General features: G+C 40.9%; 1 protein-coding gene across 22 annotated transcripts in view; it reads left to right on the top strand.

The window, feature by feature from the left end:
• The first annotated feature begins 6,269 nt into the window (after positions 1 to 6,269).
• Positions 6,270 to 26,799, top strand: part of cadpsb (Ca2+-dependent activator protein for secretion b) — a 56,799-nt gene continuing 36,269 nt past the window's right edge. For 14 of the 22 annotated variants that reach the window (XM_044018844.1, XM_044018842.1, XM_044018829.1 and 11 more), the window contains exons 1-3: positions 6,271 to 6,860; positions 20,171 to 20,284; positions 21,809 to 22,141. In XM_044018844.1, coding sequence (XP_043874779.1) covers positions 6,528 to 6,860; positions 20,171 to 20,284; positions 21,809 to 22,141 — 780 coding nt within the window. In that variant the 5' untranslated portion in view covers positions 6,271 to 6,527. Of the gene's footprint in view, positions 6,861 to 20,170; positions 20,285 to 21,808; positions 22,142 to 26,799 lie in introns of all 22 variants that reach the window. The other 8 variants (XM_044018849.1, XM_044018841.1, XM_044018840.1 and 5 more) reach the window with 2 other exon arrangements.

The following is a 26,799-nucleotide window of genomic DNA, read 5'->3' as shown; positions in this document are numbered from 1 at the left end:
TTTAGTATGTTGTCCAAAATTTGACAAAAACATCATAGTTTAGTAAGTCGTCCATAATGACATACTTTATTATTCAGGAGACGCTTTTATTCAAAGCAACTTAATACGGAATCAGCCAACCAACTACAACCAGTGAAGTGGGGAGTTGAACTTGCAACCACAGTGTCTTTCACACTCAGGGTACAGGTCTTAACCACTAAACGTAAAACGTCATAGTTTAGTATGTCGTCCAAAATGTGACAAAAATGTCATAGCTTACCTTGTTGTCCAAAAAGTGACAAAAATGTCTTGGTTTAGTATGTCGTCCAAAATGTGACAAAAATCAGGCATCAGCAGCAGGCACTAATTAATTAATCTAAAACAAATTAATCTGCAAAACACCTATCTAATCTAATCTAATCCGCCTCCAATATGAATCCTGTTTTATAAACATTATACAGCCAAACATTCAATGGTTTTTAACCGTTAGTGCTCACAGGGATTACGTGTTGTTGAGTCAAAGTTATATATAATTGTGCAGAAGCCACCAAATAAATGTGCTTTTCTTTTCCTTTTCTTCATAAAAAACAAGTCAAGTGAACTTTCAACTGTGACGTATTCCCAAATTTCACAAATTCAATTCAGATTTTAAACATTTTGAGTACTTTTTGCTCAGGTGTGTTCATATAGTTGGTGAAAATGAAATAACTGTTTCATCAGATTGCCTATAGGTTGTGCTGAAAAAAGTATATAAGACACACTATAGTGCACATTCTTATAACCACTGTATATAATGTATATTTTAACAGAGTCATGGAAAAAAGCAGCTGAAATGCTCAACACACTAAATGAATCATTTTCTATGAGTTTTACATTTTTCCTCCAACAGAGGGCAGTACTCAGCCGTGGTGATTGAGGATGAAACGTGTGATGCTGCAGTGACGAGCTCCTCTTCCTTTCCCCACTGCTTTTGATCTCTCCCCCCTCTGCAAATGCGACTTAATGATTATGTCCGCTGTATGTACAATACGCTAAATACACAGCAGCTCACTGACTGCTGTGCCCACTGATTGGATAAACCGTTTACTCCAGTTGAAGAGGAGGAGGAGGAGGGTGCTGGTCTAACTGCTGTAGGGCTTTACATCATGTTTAAAGTGGTGAGGCTCCAGCTTCTCGCTGCATTATTAATGACTCCTTTTTCTAGCACCGTCTCCTCCTCTACCATCAATCTGGTGGTTTCCATGAGGCCTCTCCACCTGTCACTAAGAAGAATTCTCAATAAAAAAAAAAGCCCACCCATCGTTGATTTAGATTTTTAATGTTCTTGCATGCGACCACTTCTGCTATGAAACATGCAGAGAGTGGAGGCGATGTTGAAAAGACTGATCATTTCAGTGTAAAATGGAATGAGAGAAAAGTAATGACCACTCCAATCTCCCATTGTGAGAATACATTTTTAAATCATAAATCTTGGATCATAACCTTTACATGCAGAAAACATTTTTGGGAGTTATGCTGCTCAATATAGAAATAAACAACGCTAGAATCAGAGGTAATTATGAAACAACTCCTACCCATCTACAGACTAGATAAAGTCAAAGGCGAAGCATGGAAAAAAATACTGTAATCTATGTTATATAAATGGCTTTCTACAGATATTTCTACTAAAGTCAGTTATCCTCCTCCTATCCTCTGCTGCTCTGTAAACCCAGTCAATTTAATAGTCACAAAGAAACTGTTATAATACCTGACCTAAAATGTCAGTCACCTATAGGACATGAACTCATTCACGGTGGACGTATTAAGCGTCATCATTCAGTGTTCGCCGGGTGCAAAGCTCTGCCTTGAAATGACTGTGGTAGCAGCAAATGCTGACGCTGACCCTATTCCATCAATCCCATATTAAAAAAGCTCCAAGCATTTGAATATTTCAAAGAGCGCTCCAGAGAAGCTCTGCGTCTCTGTGTGTGTGTGTGTGTGTGTGTGTGTGTGTGTGTGTGTGTCACTTTCCCTCTGACAAACACTTTAAACTGTTTTTTCCAAATGCCATTAAATTCAGAGCTCACGGCACACGATTAAACACAATGAAAATGTCTAAAAAAAAAAAGGACAGATACAGATCTTAAAGAGTACAAACTATAGAATGAGCACAGTGAAGCATCTCACTTATGCTCTCTCTCACTCACTCACTCTTCAAGAACACACACACTATAAAATAAACATGCTCTGTGTGTGTACGTATGGAGAGATGTAGGGTATACGCTGAAAGGCAGGGAGGATTTATCGAATAAAGAGAAGTGAGGGAGGGTGTAGTCATGAATATAATCATGCAGGGGTGTTTTTCTGTGATGTTTCACTGTGTCTCCGTGCACCCTGTGCTGTTTGCAGCAATTCTCCAAAGAGAATTACTGACTTTATTTAATTGCTATGTGCGTCAATATTTTTTTTCTCACACACTTGAAGACTGAAGGAGGCAAAAACAGAGCATTAAGAAGACATTCACAGAGCGTCATAACATGTGACGGTGAAGTCAGGCTGACGCCATTAATAATAAATACAGGGTTAGGGTTAAGGTGAGTTCACCAAATTCATCACATCTCCATGTGTTTGAAGATCAACAGCCGCTCATTTTATTCTCTCTAATCTGGATTTATGACTCATAACAAAAAATAATTCATTTTAATGTTTTTTTCCTCATTATTTGACAAATATATTGATATTAACCCTTCTGTGCCGCAGGTGCGCCCATGGTTATTTGCTGTGGGAGTGATACACAACTCCTTATATGGACATCCTGAGGGTGTGTGTGTTTATAGGTCACATATTCAGTTTTTTCCGTCTTCTTACGTGTTGTTGAGTCAAAGTTATGATTCATTTTATGGCGCGTTTTTAGTAGTGATATAAAGTAGCAATAATTGTGCAGAAGTCACAAAATAGACAATTTTTCTTTCCTTTTTGTTCATAAAAATTAACTTTGAACCATGACACATTTCCACATTTCACAAATTCTATCCGATTTTAAAAAATGTGAGTACTGTTTGCTAATATAGTTGGTGAAAATTTAATAAATGTTTAATCAGATTGCTGAGGTTGTGCTGAAAAAAAGGATATAAGAAAGTCAAAGTTGCACCTTCTTCTAGCCTCTGTATATGTTTAAACATAATCATGGAAAAAAGCAGCCGAAATGCTCTGGGTTCTAAGGGTTAAAGTTGCTTATGAACGGTAATGTGAGTGAACATCATGGGAGTTAGATGTTGAGTGAGGCTTCGGCGTTTCATCCCCGACCTTGGATGAACCATAGGATGAAATTAATCTCTGAAGCTTTCAGTTTATACCACATGATCTTATCATTCAAACGTAGCAGCTATTCTGGAGCTTTCAGTCATATCACTTGACTTTCATGACTGAAAACGGACCCAGATGAATGAACGCCAAACGTTATGAATTATTATTCTAGCAGTGGCGGGTTCGTAATATATGTTATTCTTACTCAGTACAGAGAAAACAAAAATTCCAGATGTTGTAATCTTCTCCACGCTTGGCTTTGTGTTCAAAGAACATGAACCTTTAATGTGTATACACTTTAGCTGGAGTAGAAGATCACAGCAGAGAACATTAGTCAATTATTAATGTTTAAAAGGTTCTGTTGCTGAGGTTAGTGTTAGACTTTTCTGGGCAGGGGGGGGATCTCAGGAGTATGAAGTCACAGTTGAACCAAGGGGGGGAGGACAGTTGACTGCGCACCTCCTATGAGGAAAGTGTCAGTGGCCTGTTGAGAACGAGGCCAGATAAGGACAAAAACAAAGAAGAAATAACCTCATGGTGTGAATCCACAGAGGGGGAGACAGAAAAGCCTCAAAAGGAATTTGTAGCAGGAGAGTTTTTGAGAGCATAGTAACCTGCGGGGAATTTACTGGTCAAATGCAAACGCAACATCTGGACGAGCAGCTACCTGTCACATTCAATTCCATCTCAGAGGTAAAATATGCAGCACTAAGCTCACAGTATAAAGACCGTCACGGCCATGTAAGTGTGATGGTGTGGCGTAGGTGAGCACAGTGCAGGGTCACAATCCTGATGTAAGCTTTTCTACAGAACAGCTCACATTTTGAAAGGCAGCTCTTCTACAAATACAGAATTAAAATCGTCACCATTCCTGCTGAGGTGTAGCCACAAAATGCCTCTGCCAACATTGAAAATGCAATTTTCACTGAATTGTATGGATTTCTTTCCTACTGCTGTCTAAATGTTGTAAACTGTTGACTTTAAACCGCTTTTATTCACTTTGCAACCACATTTTTATAAGTGCTTTCATACATCGATCCATCTTCTACGGCTTTATCCTCCACATATGTCTCATCAAAAAAAAGGAAAGAAAACAAACAAACAATCATGTAATCCTGTAGCATCCCCTTATTTAAATCCAGGTCAGAGTTTTGAGTTATGGACACATACTGATATACTGTAGAATGGCACTAAAGACATCTCTGGTAGAGATAAGAACAGCCATGAATCCCTTAATAGGTTGCAGATGAATTTACATTGTGGTGGATAATTTAAACACAAGCATCATAAATGATATATTTTTTTTCCCCCCCTGTGCTTTTCAAACTGTGAAATGTCAAGATTTCTCTCATGAAGCAGACCTTAATAATGCAATGCAAATGCAGGCTTTGCACTGTGTTTGATTGAGGTGCACCACAGCCAACCATTGATTCATCGATCAAGATAAGAAATGAGGCGAAAGATATTTTGCTCCTGGGATTGTTTATTTATTTTTTTTCTCACTCACCAGCAGAAGAAGTTACTGTGTAATTACTAATTAATCATAGTGTTTTTGCTCCCGAGCATTAGGTTGTGAGAGTTATAAGCAGGGGGTTGTTGGATACTCAGGTTGGTAAATCATATAAATGGTGGATGAATGGTTTTAATATTGTATCAAACAGGTGGAAACCTGTGTACCATCAGTAATGCGACTTATTTCTTATGGCTCCATGGCTTGACTAAGTTAAAAATACTTAGCAGTCACAACTTTAGAACAAATTACTGGTGCACATAATACACATTTTGCTTTGACCCTGTATTGAATCATTGATAGTGTGTCTCTGTCCATTTATATAAGTTGACCTGGTGAGGGGTCAGAAGTGAGATACTGCAGGTGTGACCATGGGTCCACTGTCCTACTGTACTAACATGCTCCTCCCCCTGTGCCAGCTCACGATCATAATCTGCCATTTCAGTTTTGGGTTTTCAATCTTGAAAAGAAAAATATATCATAGGCCATTTCACTGCTGGGTAACATCTAAGATGATTGTGTCACACAGTAAAGCAAAAATCCATATAAGTGTTTTTCATAAGTTGTTTTCACTGCGTCATTCAATCACGGGTTTTATTTTCTTTGTAGTGAAAATGATAAAACATAATATTTGTGCCGGCTTTACTGGAAGACTCCTGTAACCAATTCAAATCACAGGATGCTCTCTTATAACTTACGATACAAGGGATTTCATCCACTGAAGTCAGGGCCGTACACTGCATAGCTCACACAACAGTGAGTATATGTTGGGAAATGTGCTCAAAAACGGTGAGAAATGATGTGGAATTTACTTGGAAGATTGATCCCATTCCATCCCCATGCCAGAACAATAAATCCCCGTTGAGCAAATTGATAACGAGTTTGTGTGACCACTGCATGATTCAATTTACTCGCAACAGATACCAGCACATGCAGCAACAATCAATTTGTCCAGGCTGTACAGGCGGAGAGAGCTGAGCAGCTGAGTGTTGATGGCTGCTATACACACCCCACCCTTCAACTCATACACACACACACACACACACACACACACATACAGTTAAGGAGCGGCCCAGGAGCCATTGTGGAAATGTCGACATCTCATCATCTGTGTCCCGTGATCTGCTCATAAACTTTATAATAAATTCCCCATTTCAGAGACAATATTCAGCGTCCCGTGGCAGCCATCTTAGGTGTACCACTGCAGGACGATGTGTGGAAGCGCTGAGCATCCGTCACTCTCTGCTGCTGTGATTTTATGTTCAGCACCACGGACAGCTCCCCGCGCTCGCTCCCGGCCTGGCAGCAGGTAGAGGCTTTTTTTTTTTTATAATAGAAAAAAGAAGGAAAGCAAAGAAAGGAGAGAAAAACTGCTCTCCTTCTTTTCATCACAACCCCCCACCCCTGCCCTTCCACTCCCTTCTCACCTCCCTCTCTTACATCCGCAGCGGTGACTGGCCAATAAAACACAGAAAATACGTAAGCATCGACGAGTGCTCGGCGCAGGCGGAGAGAGCTCAGTGTGAAGCAGACTCAACCCTCCAGCTCCACTCGTACTGCTGACATCTCTCAGCGAGCGAGTACAACCAGGGCCCCGTCACCCTGTCCTGACTTCGAAATCTACATAAGATCTACAGACGCGTTAGGATAAGACAACGGTGCAGCACTAATATATATATATATTAATATATATATATATCACAATTCAGAAGGCTTAGGTCAGCTGTAGGGACGCAGTCACCTCTAGAGCAAGATGTTAGATCCGTCGTCCAGCGAGGAGGAATCTGATGGGATAGTGGAGGAGGAATGCAAGGAGACGAGGGCACCCCAGGCCGGATCCCGCATCTCACCGAGCAGGACCAGCGAAAGCTCGGGTGGACTCGCGCCCAGCAGCAGCCGCAGCAGTGCCCGTCCGACTAGCCCGAGCCCGTCGGCCGTCAGCGAGGAGAAGGAGGATCTGGAGAAGCTGCAGAGGGACGAAGAGGACCGTAAAAAGAAGCTGCAGCTCTATGTGTTTGTGATGCGATGCATTGCTTACCCATTCAATGCAAAACAGCCCACAGACATGGCAAGGCGACAGCAGAAGGTAAGGGCCCTTGGGTGCAAAGGCATAATTAATAACCACATGCTGACGAAATGCCTGCTTTCTTTTCTCAGATGTCGCTGATGACCTACATAAGCTATACAGTGGGGTTTTGGCCAATGGGCCTGTAAATCACTGCATGGATTCAGCACAGTTCCATTGGGGGGAAGAAAATGTTTATTTTCTCACGCTAGAATCTGAAGGGGGGGAAAAAAAGACTCCTTGGAGCATAACAGGAGCATCGAGATAGATAGTGAAAGGACACATGGTTGCCCACTGCAGAGCTGCAGACTGAGAGCAGTTCATGTTTCTCTACTACACACCAGCTCACAAGTGAGATCAGTCCCAGAGCAAACCTAGAAACAGAAAGGGCGTTCAGGAGAAGGTGGGATGGAGGTTTATAACAGGACGGTGTCCTTGTCCTTGTTGGCCCACGGTCTCACCAAAGAACTGCATTCCACCTGATATGTAGCTGCATGTGGCTCTGTGTCCTGCTCTCCTGGCAGAAACCCAATCCCAACCCGTTTGCGCCATCACTTATCCCGTCAGTTTGGCCTCCCAAGGTGACTTCTGGGCACAGACCTCTTGTGGAGGGTTACTTAATAGCCTCTGCAGATGAGCAGGCTCCACTGGACGGGTTACAGTGAACTAGTTGCTCTGACATTAACATGTTCGTCATTTAATATTTACTATTTACAGAATAATATCACAGGAGAAGGTCCAGATTTGGGCTGTTTACAAAACCAGGCCCCGCATCCTGTTTTTGTCTGTCTGTGTTGCCTCGTTGATGTTTGAGCCAGTTTCGGGTCATGATGTCCTTACTGTCAAAGTCACAGTGCAAAGGCCCTACTGTACCTGCGGAGGAATGAACTGATCTCTAATCAGGAGCTAAAGGGATGAGCTGATACCATAACTCTTACATCACTGCATTGAATATTGGAAAAAGAAAACATTAAAATCCGATACGATCTGTCGACCCTTAAAAAAAAACAGTGTAAATGCTTTTTTTAAAAATGCATTTGTGAAATGGCTGCTTACTGCTCAGTTGTAAATACATTAGCATGAATTTCATATTTACAGCTAAGATTGCGTTGGACTGATGTTGATATCGATAGATATTCAAGGTTGTGACATCCGTTATATCAGGCACAAAAACAGTGTTATGGTATGGAGCTGTTGTGTGGTTGAGCATTTTGACAGAGCATCTTGTTCTCAGACACATTGAAGAGCGTGTTTTAAGGCTACCTTCATGTTGTAAAGAAAGACAAGTCATCACGTGTCTCGGTGAGATACGGGCGTCTTGTATCTCCCTTCACAAGTGTGGCCTCTGTGGACGACCATGCGTCACTCCCACAGGAAACAGGAAGTCCCGTTGTTTTTGTCAAAATATGTGGACAGTGTGTCTTCCTCTGTCCCACAGCTTAGTGAATTTTCTGCTGAGTCATGAGCATGTGCATGTGGGAGGCATAAGTAATGCTTCCATCTATTTGTTTCTTTAGTCATGTTCTGCGTAGGTTAAACTGATAGTCTAATATATGCTTAGAAATGCACTTTGATATGTGGTTGTGCAGGCGGCTTGTGTCCTGGGTGAATGAATTTTGTGGATAAACAATCCGATGCTTGGTGTCAGAAGACACAATCAGTCTGCCTACAGTCTACAGCCTCCAGACTTTGATGATGTTTGGTATAAATCTCTTCAGGAATTAGGTATTAATATAACAAAGTATATATCGATGGTACACAATTTCTATGGTGCTCTTGTCTCAGATTTTCAGATTTTCTGTGTTTTTCTGACTATTAAGACGTTTAAAACGCGGGCGCAAACTCAACATTTTGATATATTTGATTTGAAAATTAATTGTTTTTGACCCTATCATAACCATTTTTAATTGGATTGATGTACTGTAAATTGGTAACTATGTCGTGATATTGTCCAGTAGTTGTTCATAGTCAATTAAGTACATTTCAGGTTCATTAAGAAAAATGATCTCACAAAAAAAACACTTTATTTAATTAAAAACAAACATACGTTTTCTCTCGCGTACTCTCTTTGCCACGAACATCCTGTGAATGTCGGATCCTCAGATGTCCACAAACAATAATTATATTCCTCATATTGATTGGCTACACGAGCTAATATTATGTAGCTGTTTTTTGCCGTTATAGATTAGTGACAGAAATGTGATGAAACAATTTCAGTAATTAAAAGACTTAAAAGCCTGTGGGGAAAAAAAAAAATCAAACACACAAACAAACATGTGGAGCAGCTCCGTGCTAATCCGCTACTAGAAGCTCTGGCACACACAGCAGCGATGGGCTATCACAGAGGAGCAGACCAGGCTGCAGAGCATGCGAGCTCCTCTGATGCTTCTTGAAATGTACGGCTATAACCTTGTCAAAGGGTAACACAATAGGACAGTAGCAGGCGGCCGCTTCCTTTCTCTGTACGAGGGAAATGTTTGTTTCCTCATTCAGTCAGAAAGACGTCTTCAGAAGCAGCAGCATGGAGACCGCTGCAGATATTATGCATACATGAGTATATGTATATATATATATATATATATATATATATATATAGTATGAAGGGAAAGGCTAATTGTCTTGGGAGACACTTGCACTCATGACCGCCTTCCTTTCTAAGAATAACTTGTAAGTAAATTATTGAGGTTATTGACAGATATAGGCAGAGTTGGAGTCATTTATAGAATGATGGTTTAATTGCAGATTTGCCCGGGGGCAAAAAAGAGCCACAAAAAACAATAAGCTAATAATAAGCTGGCTGTTTATATACAGAGATATCAAACATGGAGAATAATTCACAAGGCAAAGGCACGGACATTATAGACATAAACCAGATAAAGACTTTGTCATTCACGCAGACATTTCACGACATTTTGTGTCGTCCGCTGTTACATTTCTGACATTTCTGAGTACATGGTTCACTGTTGTATGACCTTGCTGATGCCGTGACCTTTCCACATATTGACAATATTTGTGTGACAAACTTCAGTTTCACATACTGAATCTGAATCTTGGTTAACATACTGAGTGAGTCAGTGAAAAAAAAAAAGAATCAAATTAGCACAGTGAAAACAACATCCAATAAATCAGACTGATGTGCATTTTTAAAGAGCTTTCTCTGAGTTTGAGGACGCTTGTTTGGAAGTGTGATGCTCCAAAGATAGTCAGAACCAATTTAACCCATCTGCCAGCAGGTTTGTTTAATAGAGTGTCTCTGGCTGCGGGATCTGTGACATGAATGAGACGAAGACTGGAATTTCAATCAGTGACACTTGGATGAAGTGCTGAGCTAGGGTTTTGGGCACTTGGATTGGGAATCAGTTCATTTCCCTTAGTGTTGAAATACAACAAATACAAACAAGCGTTTGGAACAGATCGATCCATAGTCGATGTTTTTAATACAATTGATGTCATCTCCACCAAGTAATTGTAAAAGAGAGAAAATGTAGTTTAATTCAAATGTGAAAGTCGAGTAATCATTACACCATGAGCACGTATAATGCATTTGTTTGTATATAAGCAATCATACACACAAGGTCGTACATATACATAATTATATAACCTTTGCTGATTGCCGTGTACATGGGGACGGAAACTAAAATAAGAACCTGAAGGGAGCGGGAGATGAAAGTGGCATTACTGGAAACGCTGGAGTAAAATAAGCAACACAAAAAAAGAAAATAATAGTAATACACTTCTAGCTGATATGCTGTAGGGATTTTCCTGAGGATTTTGTAGACTGCGCATTTTTAAACATTGCAATGTGATTGAATGTTTGAGTGTGCATCCTCTTTTTGACTTTTTGCAAAATGTCTTTGTAACTGAAAAAGAATAAACATACAGACAACAGAGAATAGATGTAGAGAGCAGCTTCAAAGAGCTCAACTATGACACTGAAAACATGTTCATTATGATACGGAATCTAAAAACAGTTGTCTCTCTCTCATAAAGTAGTATGTGACACGTTTTAAACACAAAAAAAACAATGTAGAATCGCCGTGGATGTAAAAGCCAATTCAAAATGGGGTGACAGCTGAAAAAGCAGCAGGAGAAATCCCCCCCTCACCCACGGTTTGTTGCAGCAGCCTGTACCATATCACACGTTCACAAATTAAACAGCTCCACTGTCAGCATTTAACCAAGAGGGAAAGCTAAGCTGTTATTTCTGTCAGATTATTAACTTGCCAAAGGTGTGACCACCCTAAAATCAGCCATCACAGTCAGGTAACACTGACTTACATTTCTCCCCGTTTAAATAATTAAAACGTAGTGCGACACGGTGTTTGTTGTGAGCAGGACTCTCGTGTATTCATGTCACAGTGCCGACTATCGGTTCATCTGTGTCCAGGACTTGATGTTTGAACCGAGCATTGTTTGAGGGATCATTCTCCATAGAGAGGGTTGTATTTGTGCTCCGGTTTGAAAGAAACATTCCCACTGATTGTTTCTCTCCAGCACAGTATGCACTGACTTACAAAGCAGCATCTTAATTAAAAGAATAACTAAGGCCATCTCATCCACGTTAAAAGCCAATGCATCTATACATTTTTTGTTGATCCAGGTGCAAATCTTTACACGGTTTAGTGTAAATAATTAAAAACATACATATTCTCCACCAGCTCCTGCATTCAGATTTTCGTCCACGCTTTGCATCACAGACTCTTTCATCACTCTCTTGTCTAATCAGTGTGAGGCTTGTTGTCGCAGACTCCTCCCTCTTTCCCCTTTCCCTAAAAACGCCCGAGCTGTTTTCTCTGCTCATATTTCACTGTCAGGACCAGGCCACGCCCCCTCACTGCTTCACTCTCTCAGCCCATGTAAACAAATGATAAAAACATTTGTAATCCTGGAGGCACAACACTAAATAGATCACTGTTTCTTAATGGGGGACACTGTCCTTGGACATCATAGTATTGTATTTATATAAGACATCATCCCTAATCCTAACAAGTAATCTACAAAACATGGGACAGCGGTTATTTTAATTCAAATGTACTGTAAGAAAATGCAACTCTACCAAGATTAAAATAAGGGCTTATTTTTATTTGTGGTGTTTCATTTAATTTCCTGTATTCTGATATGACAGCTTTGTTGTGTATTTCCTTCATATAAGGTTAGGAAACCAGTGAGGAATTTAGAGAATTGGAAACAATGACTTTTTTGTTTTGTCATGTGTGCTTAAATAAAATTAACTGTGACTTTAAAAAAAACGCTCTTTTTGGGACTTCTGCACAATTATTCCTACTTTATATCATGACTAAAAATGCTGAATTAATCATAACTTTGACTCAACAATGAAAAAAAGCACATTTTGTTTAAAGCCTGAACATGTGACCTATTGTGTGTGTATTATTCCCACAGCAAATCTACCATGGGTGCACCTGGGGGCACTAAGGGATAAGAACATAGCTCTGAAATTGACTGAATTTATTAAAAAATAATGTGCTGATTCAACAGAATTCTTATCAACAGAATCATTTGTTGATAGTATGTGGACAGAGGACATGGAGTCCAGACATTGGTGGTGATGGTGCTCTGAGACTGATGAAGGATGAACAATGATGGATGTTATGAGACTAAAGAGCATGAGAACTTAGGCAGACAGAGACAACGCGTTCAAAAAGACTATCGGAACAAATGAGAACAGCTGATGAACAGATGAACTGCTTGCGTTGAAACCCAGGGAAACAGTGTGTATTGTTGAGATGAGAAATGACAACAGGAACAGGAAGTATGAGAATTAGACTATGAATGAAACACGTAACAACGAGAGGTTCCTGGTTTGAATCCCGGATCAGATTTCTTCTTCCCAGAGTCCAAACACACGCAGATTGGTTTGGTGTTAATCACAGACTCTGACTTGACCATAGACGTGGATGTGAGTGTGAGTGTTTGTTGGCCTTTGTTAGTTGGCACTGTGATATATACACTGGCAACTTGTGCAGGGTGTAACCTTCCTCTTGACCAGTGTTATCTGAGATTGGCTCCAGCTCCCATCGCAACCCTCTAAGGATGAGCCGCTCAATCCTGCAGATGGATGAATATCTTGGAGGCAAAAGGAGCTGCAGTTCCAGGCTGACTTCCAGCCCAATGTGAATATCAACTTCTGCTGTGATTTAAAATCCACGTTATCTGTAAAACTCCAAATTCAGTCGCTGCTGAAACTACCTGTAGCTAACCAACTGACTCAACACAGTAAGTCTGTGCTGTACGGGCTGATAATTCGCTGTGATAGAAAACTGAGATTGCTGCAGCCGATGCGATGTTTGGCTGCACACAACCACACTTCCTGTTTTGAGTTCTGCGATTGAGGGCGTTTGCAGCTGTCGGTGGACATACAGCGCGTGTTTGTGCTGTTGTGTTGAACCATATATGAAAGATTGCTTCAAAGGGAAAGTTACTCGACTGGGAAAAGATAATTAGTGGTGCTGACTTTCCATATTAAAGAAAGAGGCCGAGGAAAGAGCAATAGCTGGATCATTACCGCCGACCTCTGTTGAACCCGTCTTTCCCTCTCTCACTGATGATGATGATGATGATGATTCTCGCTTACTCATAAAATCACAAACAGAAGTCTGATGCAGCCATGAGGATGGATGGAGTTCAGGTAGACTCCTGTGTTATTATGGGCGTTACCTGCTCCTGTGCCACTCCCTGTAAACGGAGCCACAGCTGCTCACTCGCCTCCAGGTAAACAAAGGAGCTGAGGTGCTCAAATACACTTACGTTGTACTTTTATGCTTTAACTTCCGCATGAGATAAATGATTCTATCCAACTCATCTAATCTACTTTGTTACTTACAGTAGGACACTTCCAAAAATAACAATAAAGTCTAATGGAGTTGTAGACGGTAGATGGGCAAGGACAATGTTCCCATTAGTGCGGGGAGAGCGGTGCTGCCAAGGATGCACCACAGCCTGTGCGTGAAATGGCACAGACACACAGGCGACAGCGAGGTTACAGGACTCACCGCTGCTGCTGCTGCTGCTGCTGCTGCTGCTGCTGCTGCTGCTGTTGTGGTTCTGTCTGTTTTCTTCTCCATCCTGTCTCTTCCCCACATGGAGGAATTCGCCTCCATGTGGGAATTTGAATAGCAGCGCACCAGGCAAAGGCACGGATGACTTTTAAAAGTCATTGGCATAATTGATGGAACGCCCCAAAACACACCTACGAATAATGAAGACACTAAAACGTGACGCGATACTTTGCACTGAGATTACACACAGTCTAAGTAGCAAAATTGCAATTGGACATTAATGCACTTTAGATCATGCGTTGTAGATTGTTTAAATAGGGCTCTTAGAGCCTCAATGAGAGTTTTTATACCCATCCACAGTATAAAATAGCATTATATCACTGCAGCAGTTTATTCTGAAGGCACCTGGTCTGAACAAGGACCAAACATACAGAGGTTAAAGTTGACTCTCTAAATGGTCTGTAGGTATAAATGTGAGAGTAGATGGTTGTTTGTCTCTGTATGTGGCCCTGCGATGGACTGGAGACCTGTCCAGGATGTGACTCCGCGTTTTTGCCTTATGTCAGCTGGGAATGGCACCAGCAACCATGCTGAGGCTAAGTGAATGAATGAATGAAAGCTGTTTGACTATCACAGGACACAGATTAATCCAAAGTGATTCTCTAATTTAAAATTAAGAATAAAATGTTTCTTGTTTGGGGCTGTAAGTACATTAACGCTTGCCATTTCTTGAACGTTTTGAAAGTGTTGGAGGACAATTTAGTACAATCTAACAAAGATAAATCTGGAATTATTTGGTATTTAACATTTACATATAATTGCTACACACAGCTCTGTGGATGTACAAGACTAATGTTTGGTTTTAGATTTGAAAAAATGCTTATTTAATGGCTTCATATTGGAGCCGTAAATAATGATTTATTTTGTATTCTCTCTATTTTCTATTTGCATTTAACCCTTAGAACACACAGCATTTTGGCAGTTTTTTCCATTACTATATTTAAACATACAGTATATACAAAGGCTATAAGAATATGCAATATAGAGTGTCTTATATTCTTTTTTTCAGCACAACCTAGGCAATCTGATGAAAACAAAATCACCTATACTATATAAACAGACCTGAGCAAAAAGTACTCAAATTGGATTGAATTGAATTTGTGCAGAAAAGGTTAAAACAATGTATTTAAGGAGCTGGAATTGAATAATTGCACTGCCTGTATCTGAGGTAAAAACCAATGGATTACAGATTAAGTAAATTCTGAATCAGTGTAAAACAGTTTACTCATGACATTTTTATTTTATTGATTTAAAAAAACAGGACGGACAGGATTGATTTTCATAATTTTGTGTGCAAACCGTGTTCTCCCAGTGTCTGTACATATCATTTATGTTACACAGGCCTAACGAGGAACCCGTTGACTTGTTCATCAGGTGCCACGGCACTGCTGGGTGTGCTGATGGAAGCCCGTGAGCTGGTGGTTGTGAATGCAGCCTTGTCATGTGTGCATCAGCGGTGCCACAACTCCTGAATGTGACAACCGTGTGGAGACTGGCGACACTGAATGAGAGTTGAGGCGGTTACCACGGTTTGTAGCGTGTCAAGCTCTGTCTGCAGAGTACACACCTGGCTGCTCACAGTCCCAGTGGAGTGCTATTTACTGACTCAGTGCTGTGTGTGTGTGTGTGTGTTTTGGACAAATCTATGTGAGCATGTCTGGTTGGAGACGATAGTTTGTACATCTGTCTTTGTATTATTGTACTTTTGTGGCCACAGTCACTACACAATGCTGGTGTTTGCCTGTAGATTTTCCGTGCAGCTGTCGTGCGGCGCCCGCTCCCCCGTACTTATGTTTGCTGTTTGTTCAGATGTGGGCTGGCGGTGTCATATGCAGCATGAATAAAATGTACTTTGTCTGAAGTGGGGATTTCACCCACTGAATAACCAACATCACCAGTGGAGACAGCTCTGTTCCCTGAATAAGCAGGTTTAGCATAAAGTCCCTTTATCACTGTATACGTTTGATTTCATGAATTTAATAAGGTTAGCTCACAGAACGTGATGCTACAGTTGTTGCCTCTGTCCTCAGACTATTGTTTATTAAGCGGATTTACGACCGCCCCCTAAAACTAAACGCACATCTAATTAGAAGCCATTTCATTTTAGAAAACACCTTAATTTAACTTGCCGTCTCATCATTATGTAACTTCTGTGAGACGCTCAAGTGTGAGTCAGCACAGCAGAGGCTTTACTGCGCTCAACTATACAGTGGAGTATATGCTGCATTCAATTAACTAATTACTGCACTTATCATGGCTCTGCAAGGACAGACGAGCCGCTGTATATCTCACCAGTCAGATGGAAGAACAAGGTTTAATATGAATATAATATTAAAAATGTATTATTATTTACCAAACTCATTTAGTGTCTATCCTTTCATTGTAGCAAATGAAGAAATAAAGCAAAGTGGGTGAGACGTGCACTGAGGGGGGAAAGATGTTTCTCACTTCACTGAAGAGTCACTAAAGGCAGCGCACTTCTTACACAATACAGTACGTGCCGGAGGGAGGCGGAGTTTTATGAACCTGCCTTACAGACTCAATGGGCTCTCAGATAAAGACAGATATTTTTGAAATCACGTGCAGCTGATGCTGACGTTTACTGCATGCTGTGATGGCTGTTTATCTCCAATGTGTACAGTATTACAGGGGGTAATTTATGGCAAAAGACCATTTTTATGCAATCATATGAAATGGAAAGGTCCCTTAACTACACCACAGTGTCAGGTTTTGCACGTTATAAATACTTTATTAAACGTTTGTCAGCGACTCCAATATTGTGTGCTCCCGTCACGTGGTCAAATTATAAACCCTGATCCATAGTCATTTTGAAAGGTAATAAAGTTACTGTACATCAAGCCCATGCAATCTCCTCTATTGATATGTGAAGGGTGATTAATGTCACTGCCTGCTTCATTGCATGCCAATGAATCACCGCGCAACACTGCAATCTTGAAAAGAGCTACAGAGAGATAATCAATAGCAGCAAAGCAGGAAAATAAGTCTTGGGAATCTGGCAATACTGATGAAAATGGAGGCATTTCCTGTCGTCCATCAATGTGGTTCCTAATCAGCGCAGGTTCCTAATCAGCAATGAAATACAGAAAAACTATGCAGAACTGAAAGTCCTTAATATTTCATGTGTTTAGACCATAGTTTGTTTAAAGGGTGGTCACACACTCCATGATTAATCAGTTTATTGTTGAGGGAGGAAAAACTGTTAATAATGAACTTAAAATGTCCCTCTGATCACGATGCCTTCACAAAACTTGTTTTTAAATCAACAATCGCTGATGCTTGAACAATTCATAATTTATCAGTAGTTAGAGTAAATAGAAGTCACTTCACTTCATTTTCAGTTCCTGTAGTCGAGTTGACAGTCGAAACAATTAATTGTTTGCCAAGGAAAATATGCAAATGTATTTCTTCTACTTCTTTTTTTTTTAAGAACATGCATCACACTTTCACACTCACACTTTCACATCCACTCTTCAGTTTTTGGAAGTTATTGTTCCTCCGTCATAGAGAAATAGTCATTTTGGTCATTTTGGATGCATTAAAAGAGCTTGTTTCTAGACCTCTGCTGTGCAACATAAGGAAAAACAGTGTGTTACAACATTTCTTGTGAATGAAGAGTGAAATGAAGATTAGTGTTCTTCTGGGCTTCAGCTACACAGGTAGCATATTAATGTTAAAGGTGTAACATTAAGGAGGGTTGTTGTTTTTTGTAGCCTTAGAATAAGCCTTTTTTTTATGTTCTGTTGACAAAGACCTTGTTTTATGGAGACTGCCATCTTGATATTTCCACAGTAGCCAGAGTGTGACTTTAACATTTTGAACAAACAAGGAAGGATGACATTATTTCCTTCATGAGCCAAGTAGCCCTTCAACAGATCCATCTCAGGCTTTATTTCCTTTTTATATCATGCTCTTTATTATCTATCATTTTACCTGTGAGGGTCAATACCAGCTGACGATGGGCGAGAGGCAGGATAGAAACGTACAGAAACAACCATCCATTCCTACTCACTTAAACACCTGCGGTTATTTTAGACCCTCCCAATTAACCTAACCCCATTCTGCACGTCTTTGCACTGTGGGAGGAAGCCGTAGTCTCCTGAAAGAACTCACACACAAACAGGCGGAACACGCTAACCTAAGTAAGGATGGTCTTAATTAATGCATTAACATTTTCTACACCTATATGAGATTTAGTGTATTAGAAGCAGTACATTATAGCAGCGGTTATGAAGCTCAGTTTATCTTAGGGTGATTTTAATTCATCAGTATGCTGCGTTGATGTACTAAATTCACAGCTTTCTGCAGTATATGAACATGGGTTTTCTTTTGTTTAATCAATCTATTCATCAGTCATACGAGGCTCAATAATACACCTCTCAACCTCCAGAATGATCGCACTAATGAACACCTCTCTGACACAGTTTTCATTTCAAAAACAGAGCACTATAATCTTCTTGAATGAACCATTTATAGTAGGACAGTTACATCTCACATTCATTTAGAGCTTTCTAATAACCTGCCATTGAGAGCGTTCACTCTATTTCTACCACTTGCAGAAATGGACGGGGCAAACAAGGATGAGAACGCTGACTTCAGCCTCCGAGTGTCTCCCCAGAGACACCACGCTACTTTACCAGACTATTAATATTTGCATTTCTTGCCCGAGGAACACCAGGATCTATTAAAACACGGCGAAATAGTTTCGCACTCCCTTATTTAATCTCATGACAAGATCTTTGCCGCGATGAATACACCTGAAACATTAAAGTATTGATCACGGACGCTGCTGTTGCTCTTGTATGTTGTAATTGGATCTTGAGAGTCAAAAAGCTGGTAACACTCAGCAGCATCATTGCCTTTACTAATGTTTGTATGGATTTTGTGTACAGCTAAAATCATTCTCAGATTCCTTGTATTCATATAGATACATATATCACTTTTCATTTTCTGTACATTACTGGTACGTGGTTGGGGTGGTACAGCAGCACACAGATGGTGTTGCGATTGCCTCACAGGCACATGATGTGTGATTCTTTTCCATCTCACTCCTACACCACAAGTCTGTCACTTGTGCGAGGCAGTGTCGCAGACACACGTTCCCAGCAGCCCCTTGTGCTTGTCTGATATACACAACAGCTTGAGCTGAAAGATTGAAGGCAATTGTCAAGGGGAGATTGTGAGTCTATTGATTGTTAGAGGTCACTGACACGGTAACCATCAATCCAAGGGCAACGGGTCCTGAGTGAGAATGGAAAAAAAACAAAGCGTGAGAGAGAGAGAGAGAGAGAGCATCACACATGTGCTCGGGATTGTACCTCACACTGACGTGCACACAGTGACAATTCTGAATCAATTAACCAGTGTCACAAGAGTCCATTTACTCTGGACAGTAAATGAGCAGAATTCAATTTAAATCTCCCCTACAGCTCTTGAGATTATTTGGAGTTGTTGAGGTGAACTTGTCTCTGGATGTTATGACTCATTCCTTCCCTGGAAACTCAAAGCATCACATTAGAGAGGATCAGTTTCAGCGTACTCACCATTCACCTCTGCTGTCATGTCCATGAACAGGACACCAAAGCTGCAGAGAGGCCTGGAAAGAGTCCAGTCGGGTGCTAAAATGGTGGCATGTTTTCTGTTTGCGGACGATGATGATGATGGTGATGATGATGTCGTCCTTTTGGCTCCATCGCACCATGACCTAAAAAAGTGTGTGGTGAGGTTGGCAGATAGTAGCCATGTGAGGGTATTTGAGGTATAGATGTATACACGTACGTATAAAGTTTAACAGTTGGTTTCCGTTTGCATCCGCCGTCTCAAATCTCTGGGTACTGATTCAAAGAGAGGCTTAGATGATTTTCCTGTTATCGTTCCGTCTAAGAAATTTGGAAGATGCTGCTCCCTCACCTCAACTACAGCCAAGGTTATGTGAATTTGGCATTAGGTAACAATGTCTCCTGGTTGCCGACCTTTAGAGGCGTTAAGAGCTTGACTGTCTAAAGGTGGATGCACAGATAAACTGTGGAAACACTGGAGGGATTACATCTCCGCACTGGGCTGGGATTACTGAGTGTTTCCCCAGAGGGTAGAGGAAGTTTCTGTGGGGGAGGGGGAAAGGATGTTCGGGGCTAGCCGTTTAAAATTGGGCGGATAATTGAAAATGTGCTTCCTTTGACACATTTTCCAATCCGGGGCTTGAATTCTGAAATGTTCCATCTGTTCTTGCTTCTACAGATAACCAAGCAGCAGCTTCAGCAGACCAAGGATCGTTTCCAGGGCTTCCTCAACGGAGACACACAAATTGTGGCTGATGAGGCGTTCATTAACGCTGTGCAGAGCTACAATGAGGTACTAACGGTCACACACTTTTACATTACCCAGGCTTTCAAATACGTATATATAGGTCATTCGTATGTTTGCATATCCATCGTTTCGTCTCAAAAAACGTCACTTTTCATATAGCATTAAACACATTATTGCTGTAAATTACATTACATACATGACAAAATACCCAAAATGGGCAGTTTTTGGTCTAAAAAAACATGCTTTTCCATGTCAGAATGCTCGTATGAGACGGCTGAGTGGTAAAATGGTGGCTGAAGCTTTTTCACTGCACAAATTATGAGTCAGACGATGTGACTGACAGAGCCATCTTTTCTAAGCCCACTATTCAATCTCCAGATAAAACAGATTCAATAGAACGCATGCATTCTGCACAAAAGGTGGGTGCTAAACAGTGGGGATACGTTAAAGGCCAAATCCATGATGGAAAAAACAAGCGCGGCCATATGATTGGAAACACATATTATATAGACGGCCATGGAAGTTAATTGCAGTGTGACCTCTATATAGTTTGTGGTGTTTAATGTTAATGTGAAAATGTGCAGAGATTTGAAGTCGGGAGGGGGGAAATAAATGGATGAGAATTATCTGGGTTAACCCATTATCTGGGTTAGTTGGATACTGTAACACACTCACTGCAAAATAATGAAAATATGTGAAGAGCAAAATGTCTCAATTAACCATCACTATTATCACATAACATATATATATTATATATCACATAACATATATATATATACAATATACATATATATATAATATCAGAGGATGAAAACGTAATGGCTTAGACTGTTCTTTTCCCGTCTAGATCAGATGCACAATGTGCACAATTTTGTCAATAATTGAGTTGAAACAATGATGTGCTTCCTAACAGACGCACTGCTGTATTGACGCCTATTATCGCAATCGTGTGGATGTGTCAATTAATTTGGGTGTCAAGAAAATACATTTTCCAAAAATGGAACTTAAATAAAAGTAAAATGTAACTAAATTCACAGTTACAGCTTCCAACTGTGGCTAAATTACTGCGTCACAAGAGTGTTCTGAAATGAATGTTCTGTCTTCTGCTAATTGGAAATCAGACTCGCAGTCGAGTGCCCGACATGTGACATTTGTGTTATGAACACGACAAGCAGAGACTCTATGATATATCGAATGATACGTAGGGATAATTTTACCATTGTACTGTAATGTTTTAGTACAGGAGTAGGAGCTTTCCAGCCATAATGGATGCTGAGAACAAAATGTGACTGTCAGAGTGGTGAAACAGTCAGCTCTGATGGTGACTTCACTTAGTGCTGTGACAGTGCGGCCCCCTCTGCCTCTGTCCCTGTCAGTCTGTCATTAGCAGGGGACAGAAAGCAGCCTCAGCTGTGTTCGGTCACAGTCTTGCATACTCTATAGGCCTCTAACAACTCCAGTTCTTCTGCTGAAGTGGGCAGACATTCACCATTTGAGACGACAAACTTCCTGTTCCCACCAGCTCATATTGCTCATCATATAAATAATGACCTCTACTGTATTTATTAGGTGTTCCTGAAGAGTGACCGTGTGGCCAAAATGGTCCAAAGTGGCGGCTTCTCGGCCAACGATTTCAGGGAAGTGTTCAAGAGGCACATCGAGAAGCGCGTGCGCAGCCTCCCGGAGATCGACGGCCTGAGCAAGGAGACCGTCCTCAGCTCCTGGATGGCCAAGTTTGACACCATCTACCGCGGCGACGAGGACCCGCGCAAGGCACAGCAACGCATGACGGCGAGCGCGGCCTCTGAGCTCATCCTCAGCAAGGACCAGCTGTACGAGATGTTCCAGAACATCCTGGGCATCAAGAAGTTTGAGCACCAGCTGCTTTACCAAGCCTGTCAGGTGAGTTTGTCGAGCCTTCCTTCAGGTGATACTCCTCAGACAGTTTTTTTATTTTTATCCTATCAATATTACCAGGATGAGTTGACTGTCTTTCCGTCCATTTTATCAACAACAGCTTAACTACAAACCTCACATTTGTTATTGATGAGGACAGCGGAGAGCTGCACAGTCATTGTTGGATTGATATGTTGAGATTACTGGCAGATAACAGATGACAGTGGAGTGCTTGGGCCAGACATACACTAACTCTCCTGCGCTTTTACTGCTTTATTGCTATGAGAAAGCTGAAAGCAGCATTTATGTACTTCTATCTTCAGGAGCTTGATTGGATTAAAAGTCTTATTATGGCAGGATTTGGAGGACGTAGCTGGCACATTCACATCTGCTCATCAATTAATGCATAAAAAAAAAACCCTCTTCAGTTCATTTAAATCTAGTCTCTCGAAAGTGAATGATTAAAAAAAAAAAAACAGTAGGATACAGATGCCATCGTTTCTTTCAACAGTTGCTAATTTATAAATTGGTGCAGATGGCACAAGGTGCTGTTCACAAATGAGATTGTTCAGCACCGTTCAAATATCTCAGTCTGTAAAGATCAATAAGGGCTCACAGTTTTCATTAGTCTGAAGCTTCTGAAGCTGAAGTGCAATATTTTTGCCATGTACAGTAACCTTTAAATCTAATGATCAAGGTGTGTTTTTTTTGATCTGCTGGCAGGACATCTGTTCGTAATGGGTCAGAAATCATCAAACCTTTTTAATCAGGAGAGACGAGTGAATGAAAAAAATGAATTTATTACAAATTGAAATGAATAATGTCGTTAAAGAGACTTTGGGAAAGGTGCTAAAGTCGAGGGCAGCAAGTGAATAAGATCCGAATAATGGATCTGAGAAGACTGTGACAAAGAACACTAAGGCAAACAGCAATGTTATGATAAGGAGGCGGGATTAAGACCTGTTGATGAACAGCGTTGTTACTCTGGGGATTGAAAGAATACATGCTTAAGAGGATATGAAAGCATGAAGTATTAGAGTGAAACTATGAGTGAAGCATGCAAGAGAGAACAACACACCGTCATTCATATACAGTGTGCTGCAGAAAAGTGTTCGTGTACAGCTTGATACCGTGACGTAATCCTGATGTTTACAAGTACATGCAAGAAAAGAGGTCAAAGAAAAGGGGGAGAGAGAAGCAATCAGCCACCATATTGTGTATAGTCTTCTACTTAACAATAAAAATATGATAAAATAATGCAGAAATGTTGTTTTCATAAGACATAAAACATTCAGATACCACCTTTCTTTTGTGCTTTCGATGTTACCAAAATGGCCATTTCCATTTTTCCGCAGCTACAAAGTCATCTTTGGCCTCTTTGTGTCTCACGCTGAAGTAAGAGCTGAAGTGACTAAGACTGATTAGACTGGTGTAACCAGCAGCTGCACAGCACAGACTCATGAGCACAGACTCACTCCCTAATGGCTGCAGTTTTTCAGCTGCGGTCAGACCAGGAGTGACCCAACCACTGTAAAATGTCTTGATGTTTATTCACATGAATAAATTCTCAGACATTTCACCTCATCACAAATGGATGAGTAAAATACCTAATGCTGGGATGGAAGTCACAGTAAGGTGCAGGCACATGAGACTGATCGTGAGGTCATATCGTTATAAGCTTTTCCTCTGTCAGTGCTTCCTTTTTCCCTCTTTAATTTGTCTTATCCACCACATTTAGTTTAGAAATGAAGCCTGAGCTCTTCCTGGTTTAGCCCGTATCTGATAAAATTGTGTAATGGAGCCTCTTTACTGCAGACAGGACTGGCAGGATAAAAGCATTTGCTACGCCCAGCCATTTCTTTACTGCAAAAGCAGCGGAATGCTGGGTGAAGCTTGGCTGCACTCACAATATTCATTATGGGACAATCACACCTTTATGAAAAATTGCCAATGTCTGAGGATTATTTGAGGCTCCTTCAGTGTTACAAATCAGCAGGTTTCTTTAATCCTGTAGAAACTTATTTTGTCTCTTGAGGGCATTTTTTTTAGACCGACACAATGTAAAATCAACATTTATTGAAGTTGTGTTTCAAGTGAAATGATGATTATAAATCCATGTTCCGTCCCTGGCCGAGGGAAACCAGGGCTAACTGGTGTGTGTGTGTGTGTGTGTCTTCCACCTCCTCTTTCTAAAGGAAGCCAAAATAAATCAAAAGTCTGTTCAAAAAAGTGTAGCAGTTTTATTAATTTCCGGAGAATAACAATGCCAAAATGACAAACCAGAATTTCTCTCTTACCTGCAAAAAGAAAACAAAATAAATAACAAAAAAAAAACCTTACCTAAGCTCCTAAGTGAAAACAGGAGAAAACAAAGGTGAAATAAAATGTCATCTCTCTTCTTTTACCTTTTAATTTAACTTTGCCCAAACATTACTACAATTATTATGTATCTTAAATAAACAAAAGCTCTCAAAAGCAAATCATCTACTTACTTCAGCTTTCAAAATGGACTTAAATACCATAACCATACAGCAACTTCTCCAATCTTTACACACTACGACTAAAACTACTTTTATCGATTTTGCAATGACACCGGATTGGAAAGGTGAGGAGGAGGAAGCCCAGGTTAGGGAGGGTTTTCGTAGTCCAGGCTGAGCCAATCCCCTCGAATTAGCCACTCACAGTCACCCACTTCCCCTTCCAGCAGTTTAAATTCCTTTTCCATTTAAACTCCTAACATCTGAGATACTGGCTATAAAAGTGAAGATTTCACCAGAGTGCATTATCTTTGACACTTCTTTGGTAAACGACTTCATTTGGCCGCAGTTTATTAACGCAGTGGTTGTAATACTTTAATTCTGTGTATATCTGCCCATTGCAGGCAACTCTAAATCTGGGTCAGCCCAGTTTAAACTTGAAACAATGACGTTGCACAACAACTGTAAGAAAAAGATGCGAGCCATCAGTCAGTGGAGGAGAATTAATTAAACATTAAGTGCAACAACGCTGCCTTTAACGACAGCAAAAGAGCAACATAGGTTCAAGGAAAAGGGTGGAATTTCTTTTTGCAGCGTGCACCATTTTATTAGCATGCCTCACATGTCACTACACACAAGAGATGCTTTTTATCTCATTGCACACACACACACACACACAGACACTCAGCAAATCTAAATATAGAGCAGCCGCTTCAACGACTCCTCCAGGTTCCATCCAGTTCCAATCTAATCCCGCCTTCCTCGTCTTTGTTCTCTGCAAGAATCCGCCCCTGGCCGAGCGGGTGTGCTGTTTGCTGCTAATATCCCATCATCCACCTGGGGATCTGTCATCAGCTGGGCTGTTAACTACCTGCCTGCTTCTGCTCCGTCACCTCTTAACTGCCGTCAGTTTGGCTACCACTGAGGCCATGTCACCTTTATTTAGCTGCACTGCTGTTGTCAGATTTAGTAAAACAGATAGAAACCTACCTTTTTATCCACTCTCATAATATTTCCTATGAGACTGCCTGTCCACCCAGATCATCGTGTGGGCCACTGACAGCAGTGACCTTTCAGTAGTGGTGTGCTGGTTAAGATCGGGGTGCTGTGGGGCTTAGTAGGGGGTGGCTATTAGTAAGCACATAGACTGACCTTCAGCTTTACTTCCTCCCACAGACAGGACTGTCTCTCTGTGTCAGTCTTGTCAAGGCAGAGTTGGGATTAATAGGAGAAATTGCCCCATCCCCCTTTCAGATTACATGCATCAGTCACTTTTCTCATGTTAGCCATTTTGCAGATGAGCTGCAGTCTGTCACCGTGACCAAATTTCATCTGCCGCTTCAGTTTCGACTTTAAGTTCTGAAGTATCTCGGGTTATTCTTGCAGTGTGGAGAACTTGCCTGGACATACATTCTAGTATAGATTTAGGTCTTTTAGGTTGTGATATGTGAGAGGGGAAAGGCACATGGACGTGAAGTGTCGCACACTGACATCCAAGCTGCTGGATTTCCAGGCGTGACACTACCAGTTCTGTTGGGACTGCTGGCATTTCAGACTGACAGCGCCCAGAGCTGTGAGTGTGTTGACAGGCAGCAAATATCACCAGCAGCAGTGTAAAGGGAGAAGTAGAAGCACAGCTTTAATAAGTGCATGTCTCATTTTATGCTTGTTGTGGTTCAATCTAGTTTTCACAAGTGGGAAAAAAAACACTCCTACTTGTAAGACTTCCTGCTACAGGATGCTCGGCACTGTTCAAGTGTCACTGCATGGCACCACTGTAGTACTAAGTACTGCTGTGATGCAGTTCTGCTGCAGCTGGTGGCAAAGTCTGATTATGTGCTCTATTAAACAGGAACTCTGGGTTATGTAGTAGGGTGGCTGTTCTGTGGCCAGCACTAGTAACACACTAGACTTGACAGTTCACTCTGACTGTCTTGGATTTAAGAGGCCATCTGGTCGACATCATTTCATAATGTATAAAACGAACTGAATCAGTGACAGAAATTGGCGATTGGGAAGCTTTCACACCAGAAGAGTATCTGGATTCAAAGAATAACAATTATATCCAACCATGCGCATTCATCTTGTACAACTACCTTTCGTCGTCTTTATGAGTCGATGATTTTAACGACGGCTCTTTTCAAATCAATACTCGGATCACCCCGACACGTGTTATTGTTTTTTTCC

Source organism: Solea senegalensis, unplaced genomic scaffold (genome assembly GCF_019176455.1).
Source record: "Solea senegalensis isolate Sse05_10M unplaced genomic scaffold, IFAPA_SoseM_1 scf7180000017731, whole genome shotgun sequence".
Classification (NCBI taxonomy): Eukaryota; Metazoa; Chordata; class Actinopteri; order Pleuronectiformes; family Soleidae; genus Solea; species Solea senegalensis.
This window is presented reverse-complemented; position numbering and strand designations above follow the sequence as displayed.